We start from the raw sequence: 26,552 nt of genomic DNA, 5'->3' as shown, positions 1-26,552 counted from the left end.
AAGATCGAATGGAAGATCGTCTGGTCTACTTACATTTCCGTTCGAAATTTCCAACGACAGCGCTGGGAATCCGTTGATCTGATCGGCCACACTCATGAGTATTCCGTTCATCTCCGACGTCCGTACTTCCAGCTCGATTTCAACGAACTTTCCTACGTTAAAGTTGCGTTCTATGCAGGAGTAAACGATAATAAGGTTATTCAGAAGGATTGTATCGAAACTGTTGTTCATCAAAACTCACTGTAAATGGCATACGCATCACCCGGGAAGTAGGAACCACGCTCGATCCGCGGGAAACACTGCCCCACATGCAAATGGCGCCCGGGTCGTGCCAAATCCTGCGTGTTATCGTTGACTACAAACTTTCGCAGGCAGCCCTTGAACGCTTCTGGCCTCGGCTGTAGTTCCCGAGGAAGTATCAGCATCTCGTCCGGCAGCCCACCGACGTGCAGCGTATTGGCCGCGTTCAATTTCTTTGGTAATTTCAATTGTGCCGAGCTGTGGCTGCTACCGATTTGTACGCTCAGCGTTGCCTTCTTCTTAACGCTGCTCAGTGCTACACGGTGCCACTGGCCATCGTTCAGCTTCGGTGCGAGCAGCAGCTGGTCCCGTTTGCGGCCACGTACCGTCAGCTTGAGGACGCCATCTTTGAGCGCCAGCATGATGAAATGTTTCGCTTTCTCTTTGGTTCCCTACGAGGAGAGAAGTATTGCATTAAGTCTAAACCATACGGATAGTGGAGTGAACCTATTCCTACTGAGCAACGCAATACTTACCAACGCCACGAACAAAATGCCATTGGGATAGTACGTGCGGAAGTCAAACTCGATGTGGAAGTTGCGCTGCCATATATTTCGTGCCGGAACTGTCACCACGGAGTAGCTGTGGGGTTTGTCACCGTACTTAAATGCATTCGGTTCATAGGAATAGCTTCCGACCTGGAACGGCAATGGGATGATACGATGACACACCTTTGCACAAGAGAGTCCACCATCGATCGTCATCGGATCAATATACCTTCCATGGAGTTCGAGACTCACAAAACAAGCGTGTCTTAAGCTGTGCAATGTGTGTAAGGTCGGCAATGTGGATTAATATAGCCCGGTTAGTAATCGATGGCGATGGTTTTGTTTTAAAGAAGTGTGCGCGCACTGCCCATTGAACTACAAGTACTAAACGTCCTTGCGGAGTGGTGTTACTGGTTCTAACATTACTACGTCTAAAAAAGTTCTTACGGTGTTTAATTTTACTGTCCAAAACTCCTCTGTGATCATGCAAATAATAAACCTAGTAAAATAAGCCAAACTCCCCGAAACTGTAGATAGATTTCCCTTCAACTCTTAAGTCTAAATCAGTAGTAAATCTCTATCCAACTACGCTACACCATGTAACCCATTTCCAGCATGTTTAGTGTCTAACAATCGTCTGCTTCTTCCTTTGAGTTAGTAGCATTTTCAACACTCTGTAAGTACAGAAAGGTTAAAGGTGAGAGAAAGGTTTGTAATCAATAACTGTACTCTTAATAGCATTAATAGCAATAGTGTTTCGAAAGATGAAACTACGACATTGCTATCTTAGACAAAACTGTCCGACGTTCCTCTGTAGCTAGAGCTTTCAGCTGAAATCGGCCAAAGTATGCTTACAATAGGAAAGATTTTTTTTATTCATAAAGGATGTGGCCAGGCAGAGGAGAGGCCAGTAGCAATACGCTACAATAGGAGAGGTTACTGCAAGTGAAAAGTTGCACTACCATACCACCCATTTACTTACCCGATGGCAACCTTCCGGAGCTGCCTTGAAGCTTCGTCCGATTGGTTCAGTCTTCATCAGTGCCGTGTACAACCCCTGGCTGCCCATAGGCGGGCCGGTACGACCCATCTGCACATTGCTAAAGTTGAGCGCTTGGCCGAAGGAAACCGTTTGGTTGTTAAACACCAAGTTTGCCACCACACCCTGCAGTCCATCGAACACCTTCGCTAGCGATGGGAATGCCGGATCGTACGGAACTCCACCGATGTAAAGACCACCACTTTCGCCAGGCATGTTTACAAGGGAAGATTGAAGCGTTCGGGTCATTTGTAGCTTGTCGTCAATACGCAACTCAACGTGGCGTCCCTGTTTGACCATCGCTAGCACATGGTACTCGCCATCGTTCAGTGTTCCGTTCGACACTAGCTCAACGCGACCGGTGCCGGCATCCATCCAGAGATGAAGACGACCTTCCGATAAGAACACCGAGTAATTTCCGAAAGTATCCTTCGAATCGTAATCATCGTGAACGCGACTCGGATAAGCAGATAGTAGCAACAAGCAGTCCGGCTGCATGGTACGGAATACGAAGCCAAAGTTGGCTCGTTTTTTCAAAGGAAACGAAGGGAACTCGACGTATCCTTCGCCGAAAAAACCTGCCTTCACGATCGTACTATCACACGAAGTTTCGATGCCGAAGTGGGTCGTACTGTCCAGTGGATCATACGAGGTACCACTGATCTGCAGTCCCTTCACACAGCCCAAGAATGCGTGATCTGCACCGGGCGCTTTGGTAGTGCCAGTTTTGAAACCGGGCGGAACTCCTCCCAGATAGTACTTATCACTTAGGACGGGAAGCATCGAGGCACCGATTGGTTTCGTGGGTGAGCCGTGAGTGATGTTATCGAGACCGTCCACCTTCAGCACGCCTTCATCTGTACGCGATTTGCGATACTGACGGGATGCTTCTACCGCAACCCAGGAACCGGTGTTGTATCGCTTGGTTGTGTTTATTTCGAGCCGTGCATCATCTCCGTAATCTACGCGGAACACCAAACGGCCTTGGTTCAGTGTCAACGATACGGATCGATTCTACAAACGGAAGAGAGACACGGGTTAAAATTCTTCCTCGCTCTTTCTCTACCACCAATACTCACATTCTTCTCATCCAGCGCAAGGAAAATGAGCGCATCTTCATCGAGCGTTTTGAAACTGAGACTCAAACTGAACTCCACCTTGCTCTGGCGTCCGGTATGCTGTAACACCGCGTATCCGTTTCCATTGAAGTTTCGTTCGTTTGTTGAGCTTGCCACTTCCTGCGGTCCCAACATGGCTCCCGCACACTTGCCACTAGAGCTGGTAAAGTGCCATAATCCAAGTTGTCGTCGATCGACGTACAGCTGGCTCACTGCAACGCCCAATCCCTGGCTCGGTTCCAGATCAGGCACACGCAGATCGTCCGGTATACCACCAACCCAGATACGACTGCTCGGTCCGATACTGATCGTCGTAAACGCTAGGCTGCTGGCATCGGTAACCGGACGTGCATTGCTCAACACACCCGCCGGTAACATGTGGCGTACGTTGAGCGTTCCCACGTTAAATGTACGCGTGGCGTCAATAAAGTACCACGCGTCATCGTTCTTGAGATCGCGCACCTCTATCTCCTGAGGATGAGTCACCGTCGTGACCGTGCTACCGTCCAGGCTCCAAAGCATCCGGATCTTACGCTGCCGCAGCTCGAGCGCTATGAAACGACGATCGTCCCCTTCTATGTACGCAAGCGGTGAGTTCTGGACGTTCGGGTTGGTTAGAGCGATCGACATAACGATCCGATTGGTTGTCGTCGGTCCGAAGTTGGCAGGGGCGTACGAACGGATACACTGCTCTGACGATTCCATCGAGACGCGAATCTGTGTCGCAAAAAGAAAGAAAATTGAGAATCACGATGGAAAATGTTCTTTACGTTCTGTTCATCTTTAAATACTTACACCCTCGGCGGCGTGTTTGGCCAGTGCGATCTGGTCGCGTAACTGTTGCAGCTGTCCGGAGAACGACTGATTCCACGACTTGAAGCGGTCTTCTTGAATTCTCGCTAGTGCTTCAATACCATTCAGCTTATCCTTTGCCTTCCGGATGTTACCAAACGTTTGCGAAACGTTTTCCTCTGCCATGCCAAACTTGGTATCCCATTCCGGTTCGAGTGATTTCAGCTTCATCTTCAACTTGTAAACGTCACTGTTCAGATTGATTGCTTCCTGGCGCACAAACTTCATCTGTTCGGACACGATGCTCGAACGGTCTAGGTCGGATTGAACCGTTTTCATCGTTTCACCTCGTTCGACCTTGCCAAGCTCATCCATTAGATTGTTGTTCTTGATCGCTGTCTGCCAAATTTGATCCTTGAGGCTTTGGACAATTTTCTCTTTCTGTATCATCGTCTCATTGAGGGCTGAAATGAGAAGGAAACAGTTATTTTACATCTCTACGAAAATGGAACTCTTTGCTTAGAACTCACCAATAGCTTTGTTCAGTTCCTTGGTGGCTCGACTCGTCAGATTCGTAGACACTCCCAACGCCTTTCGACTCTGGTCACTGATCGTAACGTCATGCTCTGGATGGATTAGTTGATCGGCTTTCTCTACCATACTTGTCGCATTGTCTGCACTGAACTGGGCAGCCACAATAGCGGAGATGATGTTTTCGTACGCTTGGCTAGCCTTCATAGCCTTTGCCGATATATCTTCGGTCGTTTGGAATTTGCTCTTAATGTGATCCGCCTTCGCCTTCAACTGTTCTGCATGTCGAACTGCCTTTGGAACCTGCGTCTCCAGCAGTATACTTTTCTTACGAATTAAATCTTCCGTCGATTCATTCAGTACGTCAACCAAGAAGTGTAGCGAGCTGTTGTCATTTTCTAACTGCCCGTAGTTATCTTCGAGCTGTACCAATTTCACGTCCGTATCGGCCATAACGTTGGTGTCGAGAAGTTTCTTCACGCGTTCATCATCATCGAGCGCTTGCTTGTACGCATCACGGACCTTGTCAAAATGTTTCTGGTTTGTGGTTTGGTACACCTCCGTTTCCTGCACGTGTCGGAACACCTGTACGGTGTAGTTCTGCAGATGATCCGCCTTGTGGTGTATCTGCTCAATTTCGAACTTGAGATCATCCAGCCTCCTGCCTTGCCGTTCAACCATTTTCGACACATTGGTCCAATGATTGAACTGTTTGTTAGCACATTCAAGCACCTTATCGTCGAACTGCGTCGCGTCATACTGATTGCGTATGTCGGCTAGCAAATCGTTCGCTTCTTTTACGGCAAGGGGTAACTTGATGTGATGATCACCTACTCCGTAGTTTTTAAGCATTTGAATAGTGTGCCGAAGATCATCATCGATCACTATGATTTCATCATGTAAGTCTGTCGCACGCTCGGTACACTTGCCTATTTCCTCCTCACGGATTTTTAAACGATTGTCTATCTTCTGGATCCGCTTGCTAAGTCGCGTTGCATTGCGCTTGAGTGGTTCTGCAAAGTCGACCATAAACTTCTTGGCAGTGTCTTCCGCTTCGAGCAGTTGGGCTACACGATCCGAGAGTTTGCGCGTTTTCGCTTCATATCTCGTCAATTTCACCCAGGGCGCCGGGATGCCGTTTCGATCGATGTGGGTAGTTTCCTCGGACAAACGGCTAGCCAGAATTTCGAAATCATCGATCAGCGTAATGGTGCAGTTGTCACAAACTGAAACAAACCAAAGAAGGGATTGTTAGTCAAACGAGTTAAGCGAAGCTCGAAGGAGTAAACTTACTCTTGCACCTATAGTCTTGGACGATATGCTTGGGCTTTTCGCAACGATCACACTTGCGACCCGTTACTCCCGGTCGACAATGACACTCGCCACTGAAATGATCACACTCATCCGACATGCTACCCTCACGATTACAGTCACACGCCTCACAGTGTCCATTATCCAAATGCGGATGTCCAAAGTACCCACGCATACAACTGTCACACAGCGATCCTGTATAACCGGGCTTGCAAATGCATTGCACGTCGCTGCCACGCACCGTACAACCACGGGCAAAGTTTTTACGCGTTTCAGGACATGGACACGGTGCACACTGACCAATATTAGGATCACCATAGAATCCTTCCGCACACCGTTCACAATGCTCTCCTCCGGTGTTGTTGCGGCAGTTCATGCAAACGCCCGTTTCCGGATCACACTCCTCACTCCGGCCGTTACATCCACAAGGAATCACCTTGCCAATCATATCATCTATTGTGGCCCACTCCAAATCAACGATCGGCAACCGGTGGCGATAGTAACCCGGACCCGGATCCTGACACGATAGTCCTTTGTACTTCGGTGAGCAGCTACAACGTTCCACACCGTACGCATGGTTATTCTCTGCTCCTACTACAAATATGCCCGTATCAAGTGTCACATTGGTAAGGCTGCAGAAAGAAAAGAAAATAAAACAACGTTAGGTTGGCAAATCATTCTGCGTATACAAAAGTGTGACACTTACACAACTTGCTGAAAGTCCATGGTGGTCGTCCCTCGCACAAAAATATGCCGGACGTTCTGGAGGGCAGTCATCAAGATCGTTCTGTTGATCCACGCACCGTCGTAGTGATTGCGCCAAAGACTTCCAAGTAATCGCACAGAGTGTGTTTCAATCGACTGTCCGTAACGGATGGATTCTTCGTAGAAGTCAAGCACCAGATTCTCGTGTGTGTGCAGCTGTACAAGTGGGAACTGGCGCAATGACGGCTCAGGTATGTTGATGGTCGCACCGGCCGTGATTAGAGTGAAGTTCAGCTGCCCACCATAGCTGGCGACGCGATCACCTAGGAACTGAGGAGGTAGTTGGAAGTACAACGGATATCGGAACGTAGCATACGCTCCGATTGACACATTTCCCGACGAGCTCGGTATCAGCTCGAGGTTGTTCATGCTGGTAATGTTTACATCTTCCCGGTTCATATGTGATCCTTCCAGTTGCAGGATAACAACATAATCCACCTCTGTATGGCCATCTTGTCGCTCCAGATACTCCACACTCAAGTTTCTTGAACCAACCAATCGCACCTGCCCCCAAGAATGATCACTCTGTGTACAATTGCTTGCCCTTCCAAAGCAGAAGCACCTGGTGCATCCTTCCGGATGGAAAGCAGCTAACCCAAACGTTCCCTGTCTGCAAAGATCACACCGTTTCCCGTACACCATCTCTTTACACTGGCACTGACCGTTCCGATCACAGGGAAACACAGTTTTGTTATTGCTCGGCAGTGTACCACGCTCATCACAAGCGCAACGATGACACGTCGGATAGCCATAGTATCCCGGGGCGCATTCATTGCATTGCCGACCTGTATAACCCTCCTTGCAGCTACATTGCCCCGTTTCTCGTTCGCACGATTGTCCGATTGAGCCGACGATATCACAGGCGCAGTGTTTGCAACCTTTCTGGAACTCGTTACCCCAGGTGTTGGCGATACAGGAGCGACATTCTGGACCGTGACTGTTGGGCGGGCAGATGCAGCGACCCGTGTCTGGGTCACACACGAACGATGCGCTAGTACAAATATCGCAACCTTAAACGACAACACAGATCGTACATTTACTTGAGCATTTACAGGCTTTAAAACGGAACTTACGCATGCACCCCTGGGCGCTGAACCCGTAGAATCCTACGTCACACCGATCGCAACCAGTGCCAGTAACTCCTGGCTTGCAGAAACACTGTCCCGTATGCAGATCGCATCCTTCCAGCTCGCTCCCACTTGGATCGCAGGAGCAGGAGATGCATCCGTTCCCGGAATTCAAATCCCAAAAGCCCTTGCGGCATAGATTACACTGGCGGCCTTCGATGTTTGGTTTGCACTGACACTGGCCCGTCTTGTTATCGCAGGCATGGCCAAGCGAACCTTTCGGATGACAGTTGCAACCTATGCAAAAGAAGAGCGAGAAACATTGATTAGGCAAACTTTACTTACACAAATGGTTCTCAAGAAGCGGATGAAACATCGAAATCAGATCAAGTGGCAGACTTAGGGAGCAGTTTTATTGGTTTTTGAAGCAGTGTAGACAGACCTGCCTGCCGAACTGAGCGCAATTAACCTCATGCAGAACTGTTTAGTTTAGATCGAAGCAGTGTTAACATGAAAAGATTGGCCAAGTCAGTGCTTACTACTTTCCAAACCTTTCCCTAATTTTGTTGGTAGATGGATGACTCACGAACGACTTCTGCAACACGAAGGCACAGCATGGCATCGCATGCACGCTTTCATTCACTCGTTTGCTTGATGAAGATCGATCGATTGTGAAACGGCATCTCAGATTCCACGGAACTGACGTTAGGAAAATCCGATCTCCAAGATCCATGACTTGTGAGAGAAGAGTACGCTAATTGAGCGGCTATCACCAGAACCTCCTCCCGGTTAGAAGAAAGTAATCATAACTGCTCGGTCCAAACTGAACCATATCTGGGACAGGAGGAACTTTTCAGTCTCAGGTTGTTGTCAACGAGGTTTGTTCCTTTCTATCTTGGGTTCCTTTTGATGTGAAGCTCGATAACACCCGCCGTACGAATGGTGCAATTTACTCATAAATCTTTGGACCACATCCTCCAGGCAAACAGTTTACTCCACTTTTGCCGAAACGGGCAAAACGGAAAAGCAACTGTGAAGAAGCGAAAGACCTTTTGGACAATGTCAAATTATGTCATAAATCAGTATGATTTATGCACTTAACATCATGTTGGTGCAATCCAAATATTTGACTTTCCTTTTTGTTTTATACAGAATGATGGGTAATATCGCAACAAAATATTCAAAATTTTAAATTCAAAATGAGAAAATTGTAGTGATTAACAATTAAACGTGCTTTGTTCAACTGAACGCTAGTTATATATAATCATAACTTTATAGTACTAAACTTCAACAACACATGGGAATGTAGCTCTGCGGCCTTGCTAAATCTAATGCACGATCGTCTACTGATCACATAGGGGAGCTAACTAGCATCATCAGCTTATGTTCTCCCCCGGTGGCCCCATTAGCATAGCTGACGAGACAACAGCAACCAACTGGCGCGATCTTTCTTAATAAACAGCAACACATTCCTGCAACATGCCGCATGCCGGTTCGGAAATGTACATGGAAACTTACTTATGCACAAACACATTGTGAGTAATGAAGCGAAATTTCTATTACATTGCACCCACTTTGCACGATCATTGCACCCCCCGAAAGGAAAGCTGGAGAGTTTCGGTGCTGATAAGTAAATATTCATGCTGTGAAATTTTTCAATCCCATCCACGGGAGGTCTTGGTAGACCAGATCACCTCAGATCATCTGAGTGGTAAAGTGAGGAATATAATTAAACGCTCAACACACAAACACTGAGAGGCTAGAGCAAACTGTGCACACAGGCAAAAGCAGGTTCCAGTAGTTGTATGCTGTAGATTTGTATCTCGGTATCAAAAATGCAGATTAAGCATCGCCATTAACACCTTTCGACCAGGATTAGATAAGCTAAACAACACCACCCTCTCTCGTCGTGTGGATGAAGCTGTGAATGGAGTTGCTGTTGTTTCTTGCACCCTCTTGCTGCAGTGATTGAAATTCTTTTGCTCTTCCGAATTAAATTACATCATCGTAAAAATGGAGGAAAGGATGTAGAGAACAACTCAGACCCCAACAATATCTAAACAAACGACTCTAGGATGAATTGCTGGCCCAATCTCTGAAGAAGGAAGTCTAGGTTTTATGGAGCGCCAATTCGAGAAGATTTACGGTTGTTTGCATTGCTTTGCGAGATGGATTGAAGTCATTTGATAGTGCTAAATAGAACAGCAGACTGTGTTTAATTTGGAGAGAGTGAATCCAGGCCATTATTAGGTGATAACTGCAATTTGCAGCCTTTTTTGTCTTGCCCATAAAACCATGCTCGGTGCCGAATGTCTGATTTGGGATTTAAAAATAGAGTTGTGATTATCAGAATGGTACAGATTGTGGTATCAGGAGAATTGAGTAAAGGCAAACTTAGATGCGTATGGTATGATAAATAGATTTACTGAGAGGATAACTTCGTAAAAAATAGAGTCTATCGAATGTTTATGTACCTCAAGACTACAAGAAAGACATATATCAATATATTTAGAGAACGAATTCAATACATCCCCTAATACAATAATAATTAACGAAGAAAATATTCTCAAAACAAAGCGATATTGCATCCCCGACTACCATTTTTCTTTTCACGGTGTTAGGGCGACTAGAATCTTGTTTGATTATGTGTACTCATCACATACACATACACAGTGATTTACAACACTATCCATCGATTTATGGCACATTATTATGGCTGGATCATACGCAGCAAAGAAAGCCTGCCAGTTCCCTGCTGACACCAGGAGCTCAAAAGATTGACTTGTCAGGGCTCCGATGACAATAATTTACCGATCTTACTGACCGTTTGATCTAAGGGGAGATCGCGTAGGGTGAATCGGTGAAACAAAACGACACGTGGACGTACAGCCAATCCATCGCGGCCCAATGGTGCGATAAACCCGATTTACAGTCCATTTTCTACCACCCGCGATAGCGATCGTCATAATTTGTCGACTTCTTTCAGACGAAAGAATGCAGTTTCGGGAAGAATTTACGGCCTACTCCTCAGAACTGGAAGCCAGTATACCTATTAATCAGTCATACGATGTGTCATGATGTCTGTTCTCTGTCTACGGCCCTGAAGCAGCTTCTTCGGCACTGTGTGCGATTATCCGGCTGTCTGCTTGCCGGTCGCTTTTTTATTATTACACTGAGCGCCAAGACCGGGTGCAGATATTCGATCCCCGACTTCGAGGTCCTATAAATATCGCCGACGCAGCATAAAATGCACGTCGAGCAATACCACCTTAAAGGAGCTCGCTGCAACCACCGCGATCTATCTATCGCCGGGTGTATTTAATGATCCAAAGACAAAAAATAAACACCAAACAGAGCTGGTGGATGCTGCAGGGACGACGTCAGGTCCACAGCACGGACTATGTACGTGTGTATGTATGTGTCACGTTTGTTTTCACTTCATCCGTGGTTTTCTTTACACGATTCTTACTCGGTTCCCTGGGCGAAAACAGAACGTGCAACGGTAGCAAACGGCACGTCTGATTGATGTCGGCAAAATAGGAACATCTGTCTGTGGATCGTCTGAGAGTGCATGGGTATCATCCTGTTTTGGGGCGTCCTAACTTCAAAAAGCTATTGAGAACATGCACACCAGGGTGAGTGAGTGCCCTAGCTTTCTCCAAACGACCGCTGCTCATCAGGTTTGGGTGTTTATAGTGTGTCAGGACGTATGTTCTGTTGTTATTTTTTGTAGCTTGTGACTGTGCAACAACTTGTTTGGATTCTACCATACCACTAAGATTGAAGAGTGAGTGGAATATTACAACTTTAATGATCTGTCACTCGAGGAGGGAGTTGATCGAGTGTGTTCCACTGGTTTGATTAGCGTTTAGTTGATTATTCACAATGGTCGGTTAGTTTGTGTGTCCAAGCCCCACTTAAGGATGTTACACGTTGGAAGAATTTGTGGTGGTATGTTTAATGTCTACGAGTCGTTGTCAGCGATCATCGCACATTCCTCCTAGCAACACAAGAGTAACCGCGGCAGCATGATACATCAAGCTAATATTTATCTAGAAGAAAACACTGTTCAATGGCTATGTATATTTTTTTGTAACTATCAGCAAAATGCCTCCGTTCAGTGACATAAAACAAACATTAACATCCGTGCAACGATCGCATCCTGCCGGGCGCAGTGTGGTACGTGACACATTTTCGCTGGTGCCGTTCAATGTTTTGTCTGTGACGATCAAAGCGAAGATCGAGACAGAAAACTCAACGCTTGCTGATTTTCAGGTAAGAGTTTACAGATGTATCAACTCATGGTGAAAGGATCGTTCCCTAGAGATCGATTTCGTTCGCCTTTCATCCAAACCTCTACAAGCAACACTTCGTCTAAACTTGCGTGATAGTTCTATCGCATCACATCCCCAAACTTCCTCAAAAGGCCGCTACTAGGTGAAACATTTGAGGACGCTTAAAATGTCAAAAACAAAATACCAAACGGAACCAATAAAGATTTCTTTCACCTCATGCCTGTATTTTTTGGGAAGTTAATTAATCGTCGTTTGATTGTAACAATAAACTGTCCGGATTTCGATAGACATTCTGCTGCCACGATTGAAACTGAACGGTAAAATGGTTTAATTGCGCCGATGTTCAAGTTGGCTGGATTCCGATCGATGGCACAGGGGTAGCAGCCAGCAAGCGACATGATTTATCGGCAACTAGCATCCGGATCCTGCCCCAATTCAGTGCGAGCTCCCCCTCGAGGGAATTCAAGTCCGTTGCTGGGTGTCTATTGTCGGTAGGATCGGTAGGAGGTCAACTGCAAGTGGGGGACATGGGACAGTTTACGAGTGTTGTTCCGCAAAGCGTGACTTTCTCATTTGTTGTACAGCTTGTTGCTGTACGATCCGATGTCGACGGTGACGACGCCACTGGGAAGCAATCGGCTGTTGACACCAGGCGAGTTTTGTGGGGATATTCGAAGCGGGAAAAGAGGTATATCGGATTACTTGTTTAGGTCCAACTCCATCCAACATTGACTATAACCCTCTATCGTATGCAATACTAAACGGAAGAGCTGCTCAGAATTTCATTCTAGAGCCAACCTCAGTTGCCCAATTTTCTCGGTACGATCGCCGCAAGAAACCATGGAAACGTTTCGTTAGTGGTGATGCTACTTGCGTGGATTCACGGTTTCGATTTGGTAGAACCCGTTGGTGTCGGTTCCTTTTTCGTTCCAAGCATTACTGATGGGACAATGAAACTGCTGGATGCACTCGTGTTCCAGCGAAAATTGAGCAATTACACTAGGGAAATTTTTTGTGCCTGGTGGGCATTGGCATCGTGAGGCATACGGTTTGGTGCGATGCTTCTTGGAATTCCGTTTGGACAGTGGGGCAGTACTCCAGTAGTGTTTCGCGGGATGCAAATCGCTCGTCGCGATTAATCCGCAAGCAAATCGTGCCATGAACCGGCGGTCGACCACATGATCATCTTTCGACCGAAGACCTCCAACGTCTTCTTTCTCACCATACCCGTCCGATATCGATGGACTCGATGGAAAAAGGGTCAAATTGCCCGGCACATGTCATGCAGCGGTATATTTCTGCCATCCTGTCGGACCTGGGAGGTTTGTTCGTCGTTTGGGCGGTTGTTGCTTGTCTACATTTCGTTGGTTTGATCAGATGGTTGAAAATAATGACCGTGGGGGATGAAAAAATTGATAGAAACAAGGAAGCAAATGTCGAACGAGGGATCGTTTGATCGGTTCTTGAGGAGAGCTTCAAACCGATGCTGGAATGTGTTGTAGGTGTCAAAATGGAAAATTTGCTTCACATAGTGTAGGAAAAGAAGATCAAGAAGTCTGCCTTATTCATAGGAAACTAACAATGTTGCTAACAGTAACGAGACGAATGCATCGCAGTAGGTAAATCGATCGTTGCAAGATTTCCTCTGGTCTAACTGGATCGTAAGAGAGCGATCATGATTAAACATGAAAAAAGTGCATAAATCAATTTGATCTAGTACATGGTTGATCGATAGGGACGTAGCAGCATAATTTATTTTTGCAACTACACAGACCGAAACGAAAGACACACATTATTCTCACACGCCTGCACGTAGCGCACGAGGTAATTTATGATTCCTGGTGGCGGACATCAATGTTATATTTAATTCTCCACTCATTAACGATAGCTGATAGCGACTGTTTACATAACAGTGATATGACGCCTCTCAAGGTACGATAGTCGATGCGCTACAGCGCGCTGGCAGAACCTGCCCTACTTCTGATAACGTTCGAACAACACAGTGCAAAAACCTTGAAACTAGGGTTTGTATTTTCAATCATACGTCAACGTGAATGGTTGATCTTAGCAAGTCTGTATTACTTCCTGCATGTACGAATTCTCAATGAATGGCTCGGATGTCCATTCATCGATGATAACCGGAACAGGCTAGGGAGGAGCGATTTCAATAGCAGCTAATAAAGGACAACGTTCGTGACTCACGGCGCACCAGCGCAGTAATGACTTTCTGTTGTATACATTTCCCTCTGTCCTATACACAAATCAAAATTTTCGTTATTCAAGTGTGACGGCGTCGTGGAAAGCGTTGAAATCTATAATAGACAACGATTTTTCAACGTTAGTCGATCGATTGTTTTCAAGAGGTTTTAGACGCAAAACTTCAAGTCACAACGACTCCAGATTTCCGCCCTGTAGAAAGATTACAGTCATCAGCAGAAGTGTATTCGATTTACTGTTGCAAAATCAGAGTTTTTTTACGCTTGATCCGACGAATCATCCTAGTGTTCAGAACAGCGATCAGGCCTCTTCTCCACGGTAATATTAGTTTAAACGGTCACAAATATCAACGGACACAAGTTTACCCATGTTCCGACTTTTCGTGATTATGGATCCATTCTTTTCAACAGTGCCATCAGACCGTTGGCGACAGTAGCCCAGTTGGTGCAGAATATTTTGGAAAAATGTTTTTCAGGAAATATAGATAGTGTATGAGAAAAACGTAAGAAAGGTTGAGAATTTTTGACAAATCAAAATGTAAACAAACAGCTCTTTTGTGATGTGCTTTGTAGAGAAGGAAAGCAACATAGATCACAGTGCTGTGAGTGCTGCGACGATAATGTAAAGTAAGTGAGGGTGTAGAAAGAAATTTTCTTCTACAAGTCCATTTTTGTGCTTTAACATAGAACCCGGCCATGGTGTGCTACGAGAGAATGATATTGTTTTCGCCTGAAAAAGTTTTTCAGCAGTCGTGGCCGGAGGCTAATGATGTGGCATCTCCGTCGTTTTTAATGTGTGCATATATTTGTTGGAAGAATTATTTTTTTCATTTATATAATTTATTTATATTATATATTTTTAATACAATAAAGAAAAATAAAATTTCCGATCTCAAGGCCCATTTGATGACTACACAAGATCAAGCAGTGCGAAAAACTCTCCCGAGAATACGAATGTTACGAATATACGCTGCTTGTGTATCTATTCATTGTATTGTGGGTATGTCTTTTGGTATACGTCATTTTAAATGCGTGTGCGTAAAAGTTTCTAGCAGACAACGACAACAAAAAAGAACACACACCAGAGACATATTTAAGATGGCAAATCAGATGGTTGAACAGTTTCGCGCGAATCGTTGAAATGCCTACCTATCGAGTGCTTGCTAGCAAAAACTAACAGCAATAAGGAAGCAATGTGTAGATGTGGAAGAATCTGTGGTTACCAAATTCGGCATGCTGCGTGTACGCGAACCGGTTGCCAGAACTGACGGAAACATTTTTGCCGTTTCGGAGATCTCGATCGTCGGAGAGTTGCGTGAGTTCCTCGATGTGGCAACCGTAGAATTTTGGCTTTGTGAGGCAGGCTTAGGAAGTTTCTCTAGACCCTGGCAAACTGTTATGAGGTCATAAGAGAGAAGACACACGACACACCACGCGGGTCTGACCATCGCGATGCGATCTTATGGGACTGCGTTGATTTCGTTATCCGAGTCCCGAGTTCCAGTGAATAGGTACGATCTGTGATAGGCATTTGATACATTTTTTGCCAAGAAAAGCTAGTCTCACGATTATGAGACGCAAAGGAGTGTCGTTCAAAACATTTTAGCGCTCGAACAATTCAGTAACCTTCAACCGGAATTCCCTCGTCGGGAACATTCCACATCCTGATCTCGGAATGATTAATCATGCTTGATAGTGTGGTCTATTCTAGTGTTTAAATATCGTCTTAGAAGTGGCACTCGAACAGCACCTCAATGTTCTACAAGCGTGTTCCTATATTTATCCCCCTATACCCTCCGACGTTTAATAGTTGCCATAGAACCGCGTCTACTGGGACAACTCTTGGCGACATCATAACGATCCGTATTAATCCGCGAACAGACACCATAATTGCACACTCCATCCCTCTCGCTCACACTCCACTAGTCATAAACCTGCTCACCAAACTGCGACCTGACTTCTCTACCACGACCGACAGACAGACACTTGAGAGCCAAAATACGTTCAAGAGTGCAACTCGACTGTCTGACTGGTGGTCGTCGGTGTGTGTTGTTTTTGTTGCAAGGAGGAAATGTATTTTCAATTAAACACATGCATCTCTAGCACTTGAACAGCTTAGCCAACCACAGAATCTTTCTTCTTCGGCTGTTCGAAGTCTCGAGTTCCTCTGAACGCGACAGTCTCACTAGCCGGCCATGCCACTGCAGTAATCTGAATGCCCGTCCCGTTCGTCCAGTGCACTTCCTACGCTCATCTGAAGTCAATTATTTTTAAACATTTTTATTTTCTTCGCAACATTGTCGTTCCTCCCCATCGGTTAGATACGTGGAGGATTAATGCTCCCCGTGAGCTGTGTGCAGCAGCGACTTGAAGTGTGCAGTAATCGAACCATCGAATTAATGACCGTTAAGGAAAGCGAATCCGGCCGAAACTTTCGCTTTTAATGGAGAATTTTGGAGATCGTCCGGGTCATGACATTCATGCCGTTTACCACAATTTATCAGCATAAAATGTTTGCATTTCATTTGCAAAAACCCTTCCAACAAGCACGGCAAGTCAACCTTTCGGTGAATTGACCTCGATTGCATCAGTCGAGGATCCCTTGTGGCAATAAGAAGCCTTTTTCCTTCATTTGCATTTTGTTTTATTTATGTTCTTTTCCATACCCTAAGCGAGGACAACATGATTGTTCTGCATTCGAACTCGGGCTCTTTGCTTCTTGGGATGCTGGAACCTGGAAGCTTGGAAGCAGCTCAGTTGGTTAAGATATCAAACACGTATTGGGTATACCGAGGAAATCCTATCCGAAGCACAACTTACACACTCTTTAACCCCCGAAACCGGAAGCGACCAGCCAAAAACCAGTTTTCCCATCGCAAAGAGGCATCGCTACATACATGCTTCATTCATGCTTCATTCATACAGCTGACCTGGCGAAAGGGCATTCCGGTGTTTACCCCGTAAAAAATCTCGGCGCAAGAAGCAAGAGTGTGGTTCATTCATGTGGGGAGTGAAAAAACGAGGTAAAAGAAGCCTCCATATTCCCCGGCATAAAATAAGCGCGTACAAGTGATCCGTACCGGAGAACGGGCATACACCCTCAACTTATCCTCACTTTACTAGCAACAGGGAACGACATGCTGGCATGTTTATTTGATTATTGCTGCACACAGACCCATTTAACATGCATCGTGGAGATCCCCAACGGAACGACCACCATCGTGTCGACTCCGTTAGGTGCCTTGTATGGGCCGCGCTGAAGAATGGTGTCCCTTTGTATCGGATCTGCGACATGTTGCGCGGGTGCGGTCCGTGTGCTTCGAGGCTCCATAGATCGCTCTAACCATTTGCACCCACAAGAATGTGTCTGCTGTATGTAGCTTGCACGCTGAACGGTGTGTCGAAGTCGCTAATTGAGTGTCATTTATCTGGTGGAAGCGAAAAAAGAAGGAAGTGAAGTGAGAAATGCATCCAACAATGCCGGAAGGAATTGCTCAGTAAAGTAGGACAGTCAGCCATCGGACAAGGGTGACACATAGTGCTAAATAGTGGTGACTCAAGAATGAGGAGGGTGGATGTAGGAATGTGGATCTCACAAGATAAAAATAAGGTTTGAATGTGTAACAGATATCATTCAATTCTAGCGATGACAGCTATAACATATAGCTTTTTTCCAACCTTGGATGTTTGGTACAATGGCAGACAATGTAAATGATCATGGCAATGCAATTGCAATGTGCAAGACGCACATTGCCTTCTCAAGAGAGGATTAAGCGTTTTACATTCTTTGAGGTGTGATACAACCCACTCACATCACACCATCCCGAGATACTTAAAAAATATGTACATCAAATGGTCCATCGAATTGAGTTTTTCTTCTACCACTTAGGATATCTTCGGAGCTTTACAAATTTCTAGAAAACACGCACATACAAGCTTTCACTTTGATAATGTGTTTCCCAACTAACGCTAGCGCCCGATCATTCTCCGACGAATCTGCCACTACACGATGGTTGATAAACTTTGTAATATATTGCCCAATCCAGTGGCATTATCGTTTAACGAGAATTCGTCGGTTGCGATGCAATCGCGTTTGGTTAATAGTTTATCAACTACTGCAGCAGATAACCGTGTCGATGTCGCGGAATGCCAATCTACTCTCACCTCACAGGCGTCTGTGTGCGTGCATCATGTGGGAAGAACCGATTGGCTACATTTGAGTGCCTCCAAGATGTGGGATATTGCTTGTTGCGATCGTTAAGACGTTAGGATGGACAAAACACAACGCAACTAAACCGTTCTTGCGATCCCATGATTATCGTCGCATCGGGTGATCTCGATGCTCTCTTTCTCGCCCAAGACGAAAGCGGACATAAACATCGCTAAATTATGGCCTCACCGAGTCAAAAGTTAATTTGCAGCGATTTGAAAATCTAAACCCACTCACTAAGCGCGTCGTCCTTTCGGTCCTCGGATCTTCCGTTTTGCGTGTTGCATCCAGAGTCATCCCCGGTGAGGCGGTTACGACAGAGTTGTGCACATAAAAACCGCTGTGTTTGGGGGAAAGCGGAACGGCCACAGAGAATATGCCGCGCAACGGGATAAGTGTTTTGAGTTATCTGACAGATCTGATCAGACCGTTGCCGATGTTGAACAAATCTGACAAAGATTGAGGATGGATCCTCCCGGTATTTCGAGTAACGGAGACATGGAGGAACGGAGATGCAAGAAGTAAAAGAAAAGTCAAACATCTTCCCACACATGCAGACATGTCTGTCCCCGAAGTCACGTGGGAATACTACAGTGTGTAAAAGTATCGAAAAATCTTCTTGGGATCCTTTACAGCGATTGGCTTGGCTACCTTTACTGGACACTGCACGGACCAAACTCGAACTTGCTTTCCGGATGCAACAGTTGCAGTACTGTCACAGACAATTGCTCGAAATATCAATCATCTGTTGCCCACAAGCTATTTGCAACTAACAGTCAGCAGCAAGTCGAGTGAAAGGGACGCTCGCTCTTTTCCAGTTGTTTGAGCAAAAATGTCACGACACACTTAAATTTTTTTTTCGGAAGCCAATCATACGTATTGGTTATTTGCTTTGCGAAAAGTCCAAAGATAGCTCCACAATCAGCCTTGAGATACATCAGCGTTACATGCGCGTGAAAAGTCCTGTTCTCTGCCCTGTGATCGTGACAAATGAGCTGTACACAGGAGATTGAAAAAATCTATTAACTTCTTGACACGTAAACCACATTTATTGATGGCTTCCACACTTCCCACTCAAAGTGATAAGAACTGCTAGCGAAACTCATCAACTCCAAACCTTTAGGTTAATTTAAACTTTTTTTCGCAGCACTGAACCACAAACCTTAGAAAAACTCGCCACACAACCAATGTAAAAAGGCGCAATCAAACAAATCATTTCCCTATCCATCACATACACGTCCGTCACGTCACTCGACGCGGTTGCTACATTTGTTATTCCAGACCAGGATAAAAAGCTTCGTTATAAATTACGTCATTTTATGGTTCGAAACCAATCGGCCTCCGCCACCGGAATGCCGAGGCGGCAAGCATTGATATACATTTCGTATTCGCGGCATTCTTCCATCACTTGGCCTGACTTGGCAGCAGTTGAATATATCTCTGCGCAACTTAAGCGGGCGTCTGAGAACGACGCTGCTCAATCTAGTATGCGTGTATTACTTTGCAGTTTGAACCTCTTCGCTGGGTGTGCAACTCGTTAACTTTTGTTCGTTACACCACGGATCGTTGGCCTCAGTGATGAGAGAGAGAAAAAAAAAACGAGAGAGAATGAGAGAGAGAATGCTAAGGCTAACAACATTTGCATATGGACACTCATAGGCGCTGGACAGACGGCGCACAGAACCGGCGCTTTCTGTGTCCAGTGCCTTTCATTGATTACGTGACTAATTTAATAACACCAGTCTTGGTGAATCAGTTCCGGATCGTAAGTTGCCACCGACAGTTTTGTGCTTCTTCATTCTGGAGCTACCGGACCTGGAGAACGTTGCACGGCCAGTCCAGTATGTGTGTCCCGCACATCGCCAGGTTGGCTATCCGTGTCGAATTTTCCCGCTACTAGATTGTCCGTTACATTGAGATTGAAACTCCTTTGTTCACAGGTGGTTGCACACTTTAAAGCAATATTGTATATTGTACTACAAAGACGATCTTTAGCACAAACTCGTCTCGTAGATTCCAATCTTCAAACGATTATTTGCTGCAGCATGGTACTATATAAATTTACAGAGAAAAGCTCTCTCATAAACAAGCATCCGTCAATGCAGTGTTTACATTTTTATGTATGCTCTACAGCATTGCAATGTATCACCCAGTCGAAAAGCCTGTGTGATCAACAGCGTAGGGTCTAAATAACCGACGGATCCCAAGGGACAGGCATGACCTGCCTGACTTTATTAGCAAAGCAATGCTGTACAAAATGCGGAAAAAGACCTCACGTAGAAACAAGGTTCCTGGTGGTACTGGTAGCACAACAATGTGACACCACGGCTATAAGCGAAACGGTACGACACACCAAAGCCTAACCCTGGCTTTATGCGCGTGTCACAGCCACAGTCTAGGGCCGTGAAATTAGCAGACCAAACAGACGATAAATTGCTACATTGCATCATCCACTGAATCAACACTCAAACTGTTTACCAAAACGTTGCGGGGAAAGACGCCAGAGTTGCTGCCTACTTTGGTTGAGGTGATGAAAAGGGTGTCATTTTCTTCCAATTGTTTACGCCACAAGAAATGCTTGGAGTGCTATTAACTGTAGAGAGTAGAACCTTACTACAACAAATCATCAAAACTCTTCTTAGGGTCATAAAAATGATCGAGGAAATGTATCCAAACTTACAACATCCATTAGAACCGAGAAACGTTCCAACTGCAGTTGCTACATATAATGCATAAGTTCTTAATAACTTGGGTCTTCCGCCAATAACGCCTAAAAGTAGGCAACTCACCTCGGGCGTGCTTAAAACATTTGTAACGCCTCACGTGAAGGACGCTCTCGATTGTGGTGCCACCGTTCGGATGGTGCTGGAGCACATTTTCTTCTAGCCGATAAATTTCGCCATTTGTAGACAGATTAGGGTGATGGTAGTGCGGGTGCTGCGGATGCTCCACGCCACTAGCATCGATGTAGATGTAGTCGGTAGTCTCGTTGCCGTAAATGTTCGGACTGGCAGGGTTGGTTTTCTTTGGTAACTTGGTGGTCCTCTTTTTTCCTGGTCGCGACTGTGGTCGCCGTTTTAACGTTGGCTGTACGTCGTTGAATGTGGGTTGCCATCGTGTGGACGTTTCGGGACCGTTTATTGCTTCCCGTCGTTCCCGGATGGCTACGTATGGTGCCCGAGGGTCGTTACTAGCGACCACCGGTTCACCGGAGACTAGGTGCACTCTGTTCGACCCAACGTAGAGGCCGATCGTCAGCAAACCGAGCACTGAGATGGTGAGTACCGTGCGGCCCAGTACCAACCAACATCGACGACGCTGCAGGAACGTCTCATACTGGTGGCTGTTCGTGCTGGCTCGTTCGTCCATCATCTTACTTGCTCGTCGTTTCTCCCATGGCGCATCTTCCTACCGGCACATACTCTCCCCCAGTAGGAAGAAACGCGTCTTGTTTTACGTTCACCACACACGTAACTTCAATTAGTAGCTCATTTCTTCCAACACACAAACACACACTGTAAAGCAAGGCGCTGTTATCAGCTACACGCAAAACTTTGAAGGTTGCTTTTTTGGCACTCGCACTAAGATAACGTGTGGACATAACGGAGGGTCATGGAAGCGGGGAAGTTGACGGAACAGTCGCGACAATGTAGGAGCTTATGAGAATTCGTAAGTGTTTCTGTTTTCTTCCTTGTTGCTTACGAGCATAAAACATACTACAGCAAGCAGGCAGCAGCTGGTTGAACGTTTCGTTTATGATAAGGAAAGGTTCGCACTGATAAGGTGCTAAGATGGGGTTTAACGCAGTATTAGAGGTCTGTCGTAACGGTTTCGTTTGATAAACGAGCGTATGCATGAGGTAATACCAATTTTGCTTCTAAGAATGTTAATTTCTCATTCCATTAAAACGGTTTCAAATTAGTGCTGAACAATGTATCGCTTTCGAAACTAGCACATCTTGTTTTAAATTTACTCTTTCTGCAACTCATCAAGCCACAAGTATGCACATTACGGTATAAACACTAATTACTCCTAAAATGAAGCCGAAAAGGTCCCTCTCTAGAGCACCGTTCCTGGCATATACAGTCTCAGCACATTTCTTAGCACCGGTGCGAGCTCTATTGCATCAGTGTTCCTTGTGGCGGCTTCGGGTGGCCCATATTTATGAATTTTGTCGATTTTGGAATTGTGAGCCACGGCGTTCAAGCGCGGATCTCTACAGCCAAAGCAAACTAAAGGAAACACGAAACACAAACACAACGGGTTTTGTGGTGGCGATCGTCGCTATTGCTACTCCATCTCAAGTCTACTTTTCTGACCTCCACTGGGGGTTTGCCCTGTTCTTGGGGCTATTTGTTTACTTGATGCTCGTTTAATTGAATCATGCTCGTATGCGTTGTACTACATGCTCCCGCGGAATTCTTGCCCACCATGAATCTCCTGCCCGAATAAAACATCAAACGTAAAGCATCATCATCATCAAGCTGAGAGTTGCCGCCACCATTCGTTTCTCACTAATTTTCCCATCCCATCTCGGCTACACGTTAAAAGGCCGAGTGCGATTGCCACCGAGCTCAGATGTGGGAAATGATTTGTCGGCATTTTTCGCTTTCGGCTTCTTTTTCCACTGATCTCCCACTTTGGTCGACGAATGAGATCCACCTCGCTCTTTCCTCGCCGAGCCGTCGGAAACTTAACCCATCATGCGCCGTGAACCGGTAAGTGTACTTTGGGCAATAATTGAATGTAACTCTTTGGAGCCGGCATGGGCACCCGTTTTCCGATAGGATTTCCGGGTAGAATTGTGAAAAAAAGTTAGTAGGGGTAGAATGGTGTGAAAGGAAAGGCTCATCTTTCAACGCTTTTTCTGCAGCTTAATAAAATTTCAAACATTTTTTATCGATTGGTTGGCCCGGGATTCTTGAGTGAAAGGATCATCAATCTCCTTGACCTCATTTCTATTCCAGTGTAGAGCTATTTAAACCATTCTTATTTGTCACACACTAAACGAAGCTCAAGAAAATCACTTCTTATGATTGCTGCAATTGCAACAGCTCGAATCATTCAGCCGTGTAATAACAGACGAACAACCCGAAACTGCCCAAAAATAAGTATAATTATGCAATCAAACTTACAATACACAACACTACCCTTAATGAACCGTACATGATTTGTATGTGATTCGTAATAATGCGTTCATCACAATCCACACATGCTGCTTTTTTGCTTTATTTTCAACTTACTACAAGAAAGGAAAATAAAAAGAACTGAATCAAGCGAAAAAAAAACAGCCCACTAGCTAAACATTCACCCTTCACGAACCCAACTCTCGCCCCAATCGATCCTCATCGAAAACGCGTGGTGGCGATTTTTTGACCGCCCGCAACAAAAACCGAAATGAGCGCCCACAAACACCGACGTCGGATCGACACGGATCAAGGCACAACACAATACATAATTTATGTATTATGATTTAATGTGTACCCTTCGATTCGAGTGCTCGAGTTTGAGAAGCGTTTTGGTGGGCCTCTGTTCCTCGCTTCCTTTATTATGCCTCCTTCACATTGCACATTGTGCTCTTCCCATATAACTGTTGCTACTCCTTTTTTTTTCTTTTGGTGTGTGTCCTACCCTGTTCTAGATGGACGTGGAAAGAGTTGGAGCAAGAGGAGATGCGCCACACGATCGTCCACCACCCGACATGACCACCCAAAAACTCCGAAACACACAAGAACGCCGTCATCATCGATCCATCTAACTGTCCATGCCTCCTGAAGTTGTGAGTGTGCTCCATTCTAATGTGCCATAAGACCGAAGGGACTCTTACTGTGTGCGCTTCTGTGGGGCGAAGAGTGTGCCGTAGCACGAGCATAGTTAAGTGGGTTCAAACGATGCTGATATGCTAACCACAATCCGCGAAATTTGGGCCTCGTTCCAGCTTTCGATCATATCGTGAATGCGACTATTTCATCGTTGTTGTCAGTCACGCAGTTTTCGATAGCTCCCTCTTATCTTATCATTTCATGTGTCACTCTTCTACGAAATCTCCTATCACAATTACACGTGTGGCATTGAATATTCTTGGAATTTTTAAATCAATCTCGGTCAACGAGCTACGAGCGATAAATTCATTACATAGTGAGACAGAGCACACAAACCATACTGCACATCGGTTTTTCAACAACAACATTCTGAACTACAACCAGCCTTGTTGAAGTCACATATGCGCAGAAATGGTCAAATATTCCTGCAAAACCTCTCATGTATCACGTTTCACTTCGCAGCATCTGTTGATTACGTCCACTTCTTCCCCAACTGCTCTCACTAGTTTTCCCTAATCTTTCGGAAATAATCAACGGTACACACCACCGGGACCAGAATGTGGGGCGTTTTAATGACTTCATTACCCACCCAGAAAGAGATGAGGAATAATGTCTGTAATTTTTGTTTGTTTTATGTTTCAATTTTATGCCGTCGTAGCTGATAGCCACCAATATAATCCTGTTTAATCTCTCTTTTTCGAGCGAGTAATTCTGTTCTTTTTCCGTTGTTCGAGGGTTTTACAGAAAACATTTCGCTTCACGACCAACATGTTCCTTCACCCAATTAAGCCTTTGTGAGAATTTGCCCTGAGGACGATGTGACGTGGAACAAATAATCTCCCAAAAAGTGTCAAGAAGCGGATTGTTATTGTGATATCCTCGAGAAGAAAAGAAAGATTAAGATCTGTTTATCGTATTTTTTCGCAAATCAGGAACGTTTTGATACGTTCAACACTCTGAGGGACACTCGATTTCAATCGCTTTTTTTTGTTTTGGACACCAAAATTCCTCTTTCATGACCCTGCTGTTTCCACACGCACACGTACACACGCGAATATTTTCCTTTTCTGCATTATTTTGGCTAGGTTTCTTTGAATAAAAATTCACACAATCGCACGTAAGCCCGTCCACAAACACACACTTTCAAATGCACCCAGGAACCACCACCTTTGAACCACATTTTAGACGAGACGAGGAAGCATCAATCAGAAAATCATATTTCTTCGGTGCCGCGGGGTATGTTTCGTGATGCTTCTGCCTTTTTGCGTCGCTGCGGCTGCTGCTGCTGTGGTGATGATGACGGGTCTTCGACTGCCGGCAAACGTAGCGACGGCTCGAGGGCTTTTTAAGGTTTCCCAAGAACTCTGGCAAAAAAGATCGATTCGGATTCTTTTGCTGCCTAAAGCATGAAGCTCCGCAACGTAAAATTTGCTTCTGTTCACCACAAGAACTCTTCGGAAGCACATCAACAACCCGAAGGCATTTTTGAGAGATATATCTGGGGCTGATTGAATTTCCGTTACTGGACACAATCTTTTTTTCTGTATCTTTCAAGAATAAACATCACACACATTAAAACCGGTTAACACTTTTTCCTTCTTTTGGCGCACAAGAATTAATGTCACAACATCACTTACACTCTCTTGTTTACGACAGGACACGCACAAATCTCGCCGTGCCCGATAAGAGGGTATTTTACGGATTATACCGAGAGCTCTGTTGTTTCTTAATTCCTTCTGCGCGAACACAACTTGCGTAAGCTTCTTTGACCGAAAAACACGTGCACTCGCGACGAAGCTCACCGAACGACTCGCTTGCTCTGAGCGACCCCGGGCTCGCGGCAGCTCGTGTTTTGCAGTGCGTGCGCGAGAACCGGTTGAGTGAGTTCCAATAGAGAGAGAGAAAGAGAGAGAAAATGATAGAGAGAGTGTGTGTGTGAGAGAGAGAGAAAGAGCAGCAATGTTGCATGAATGTTTGATATCAAACATAAACGCAGCTTTACAGTGTTTTGCACTTTGGGTGGTACGTATAGAACTTGCCGGGTTTTCGAGGAGCCTTCCGGGAGAGAAGAATTTGGGGGCGAGATTGTTGGTGAGAATCTGCCTCCCAATTGAGTTCCTGCAATCGCGATCATTAGCTCCCCATAATCTAGGAGTTCATTCCCATAAGGGAGTACGAATTTAAGTTGTTTATTTAACAGTTTCTGGATATTGCGGCAGCGGGTAGTCCTCACTACAGGATTAGTCCACATACAAGTCGTCTAAAGCGTCTTAAGATAATGAAAACACGAAACTTTTGAAAATGAGTAGAAAACATCTATTCATTTCTCTCTCTCTCCGGTTCAATATTAAGGTCCGACAGAAAATAACGAATAAATAAATGCACCTCCATCAGCGAGGAATGCTCCTGCCTATCATCCTTTACTCTTGCTTTTCGCCACCCATCGATGACAGTTTATGAATGGGCTTCGCGTGTTGTGCAATACGCTCCCACCGACGACGAAGCCTCCAATCAAAGCCTCCCAGCGCCTACCCATCGACATCGGTGCTACAATGTTCACACAGTAGACACTGGTCCACAACACAGGTGGACTTGGCC

At 45.4% G+C, this 26,552-nt stretch overlaps 2 protein-coding genes across 5 annotated transcripts in view; both read right to left on the bottom strand.

Moving 5' to 3' along the window:
- Positions 1-26,552, bottom strand: part of LOC118514155 (laminin subunit alpha-1-like) — a 73,756-nt gene that overhangs the window by 1,323 nt on the left and 45,881 nt on the right. For 2 of the 4 annotated variants that reach the window (XM_036060769.1, XM_036060770.1), the window contains exons 11-21: positions 7,418-7,708; positions 6,286-7,354; positions 5,562-6,211; positions 4,268-5,494; positions 3,741-4,201; positions 2,907-3,662; positions 1,771-2,841; positions 1,018-1,059; positions 777-938; positions 242-692; positions 34-170 (exon numbers count right to left, since the gene is read on the bottom strand). In XM_036060769.1, coding sequence (XP_035916662.1) covers positions 34-170; positions 242-692; positions 777-938; positions 1,018-1,059; positions 1,771-2,841; positions 2,907-3,662; positions 3,741-4,201; positions 4,268-5,494; positions 5,562-6,211; positions 6,286-7,354; positions 7,418-7,708 — 6,317 coding nt within the window. Of the gene's footprint in view, positions 1-33; positions 171-241; positions 693-776; positions 939-1,017; positions 1,463-1,770; positions 2,842-2,906; positions 3,663-3,740; positions 4,202-4,267; positions 5,495-5,561; positions 6,212-6,285; positions 7,355-7,417; positions 7,709-26,552 lie in introns of all 4 variants that reach the window. The other 2 variants (XR_004906578.1, XM_036060771.1) reach the window with 2 other exon arrangements.
- Positions 13,570-25,784, bottom strand: LOC118514163. Its single transcript, XM_036060827.1, has 3 exons — positions 25,592-25,784; positions 20,922-21,647; positions 13,570-17,350 (listed from the first exon to the last, which is right to left on the bottom strand). Exons 2-3 carry the CDS (start codon positions 21,502-21,504, stop codon positions 17,343-17,345), a joined length of 591 nt encoding a protein of 196 aa, XP_035916720.1. The 5' UTR covers positions 21,505-21,647; positions 25,592-25,784; the 3' UTR covers positions 13,570-17,342.

Source organism: Anopheles stephensi, chromosome 3 (genome assembly GCF_013141755.1).
Source record: "Anopheles stephensi strain Indian chromosome 3, UCI_ANSTEP_V1.0, whole genome shotgun sequence".
Lineage (NCBI taxonomy): Eukaryota > Metazoa > Arthropoda > Insecta > Diptera > Culicidae > Anopheles > Anopheles stephensi.
Note: the sequence above shows the minus strand (reverse complement) of the source record. Positions and strands in the feature narration are given on the sequence as shown.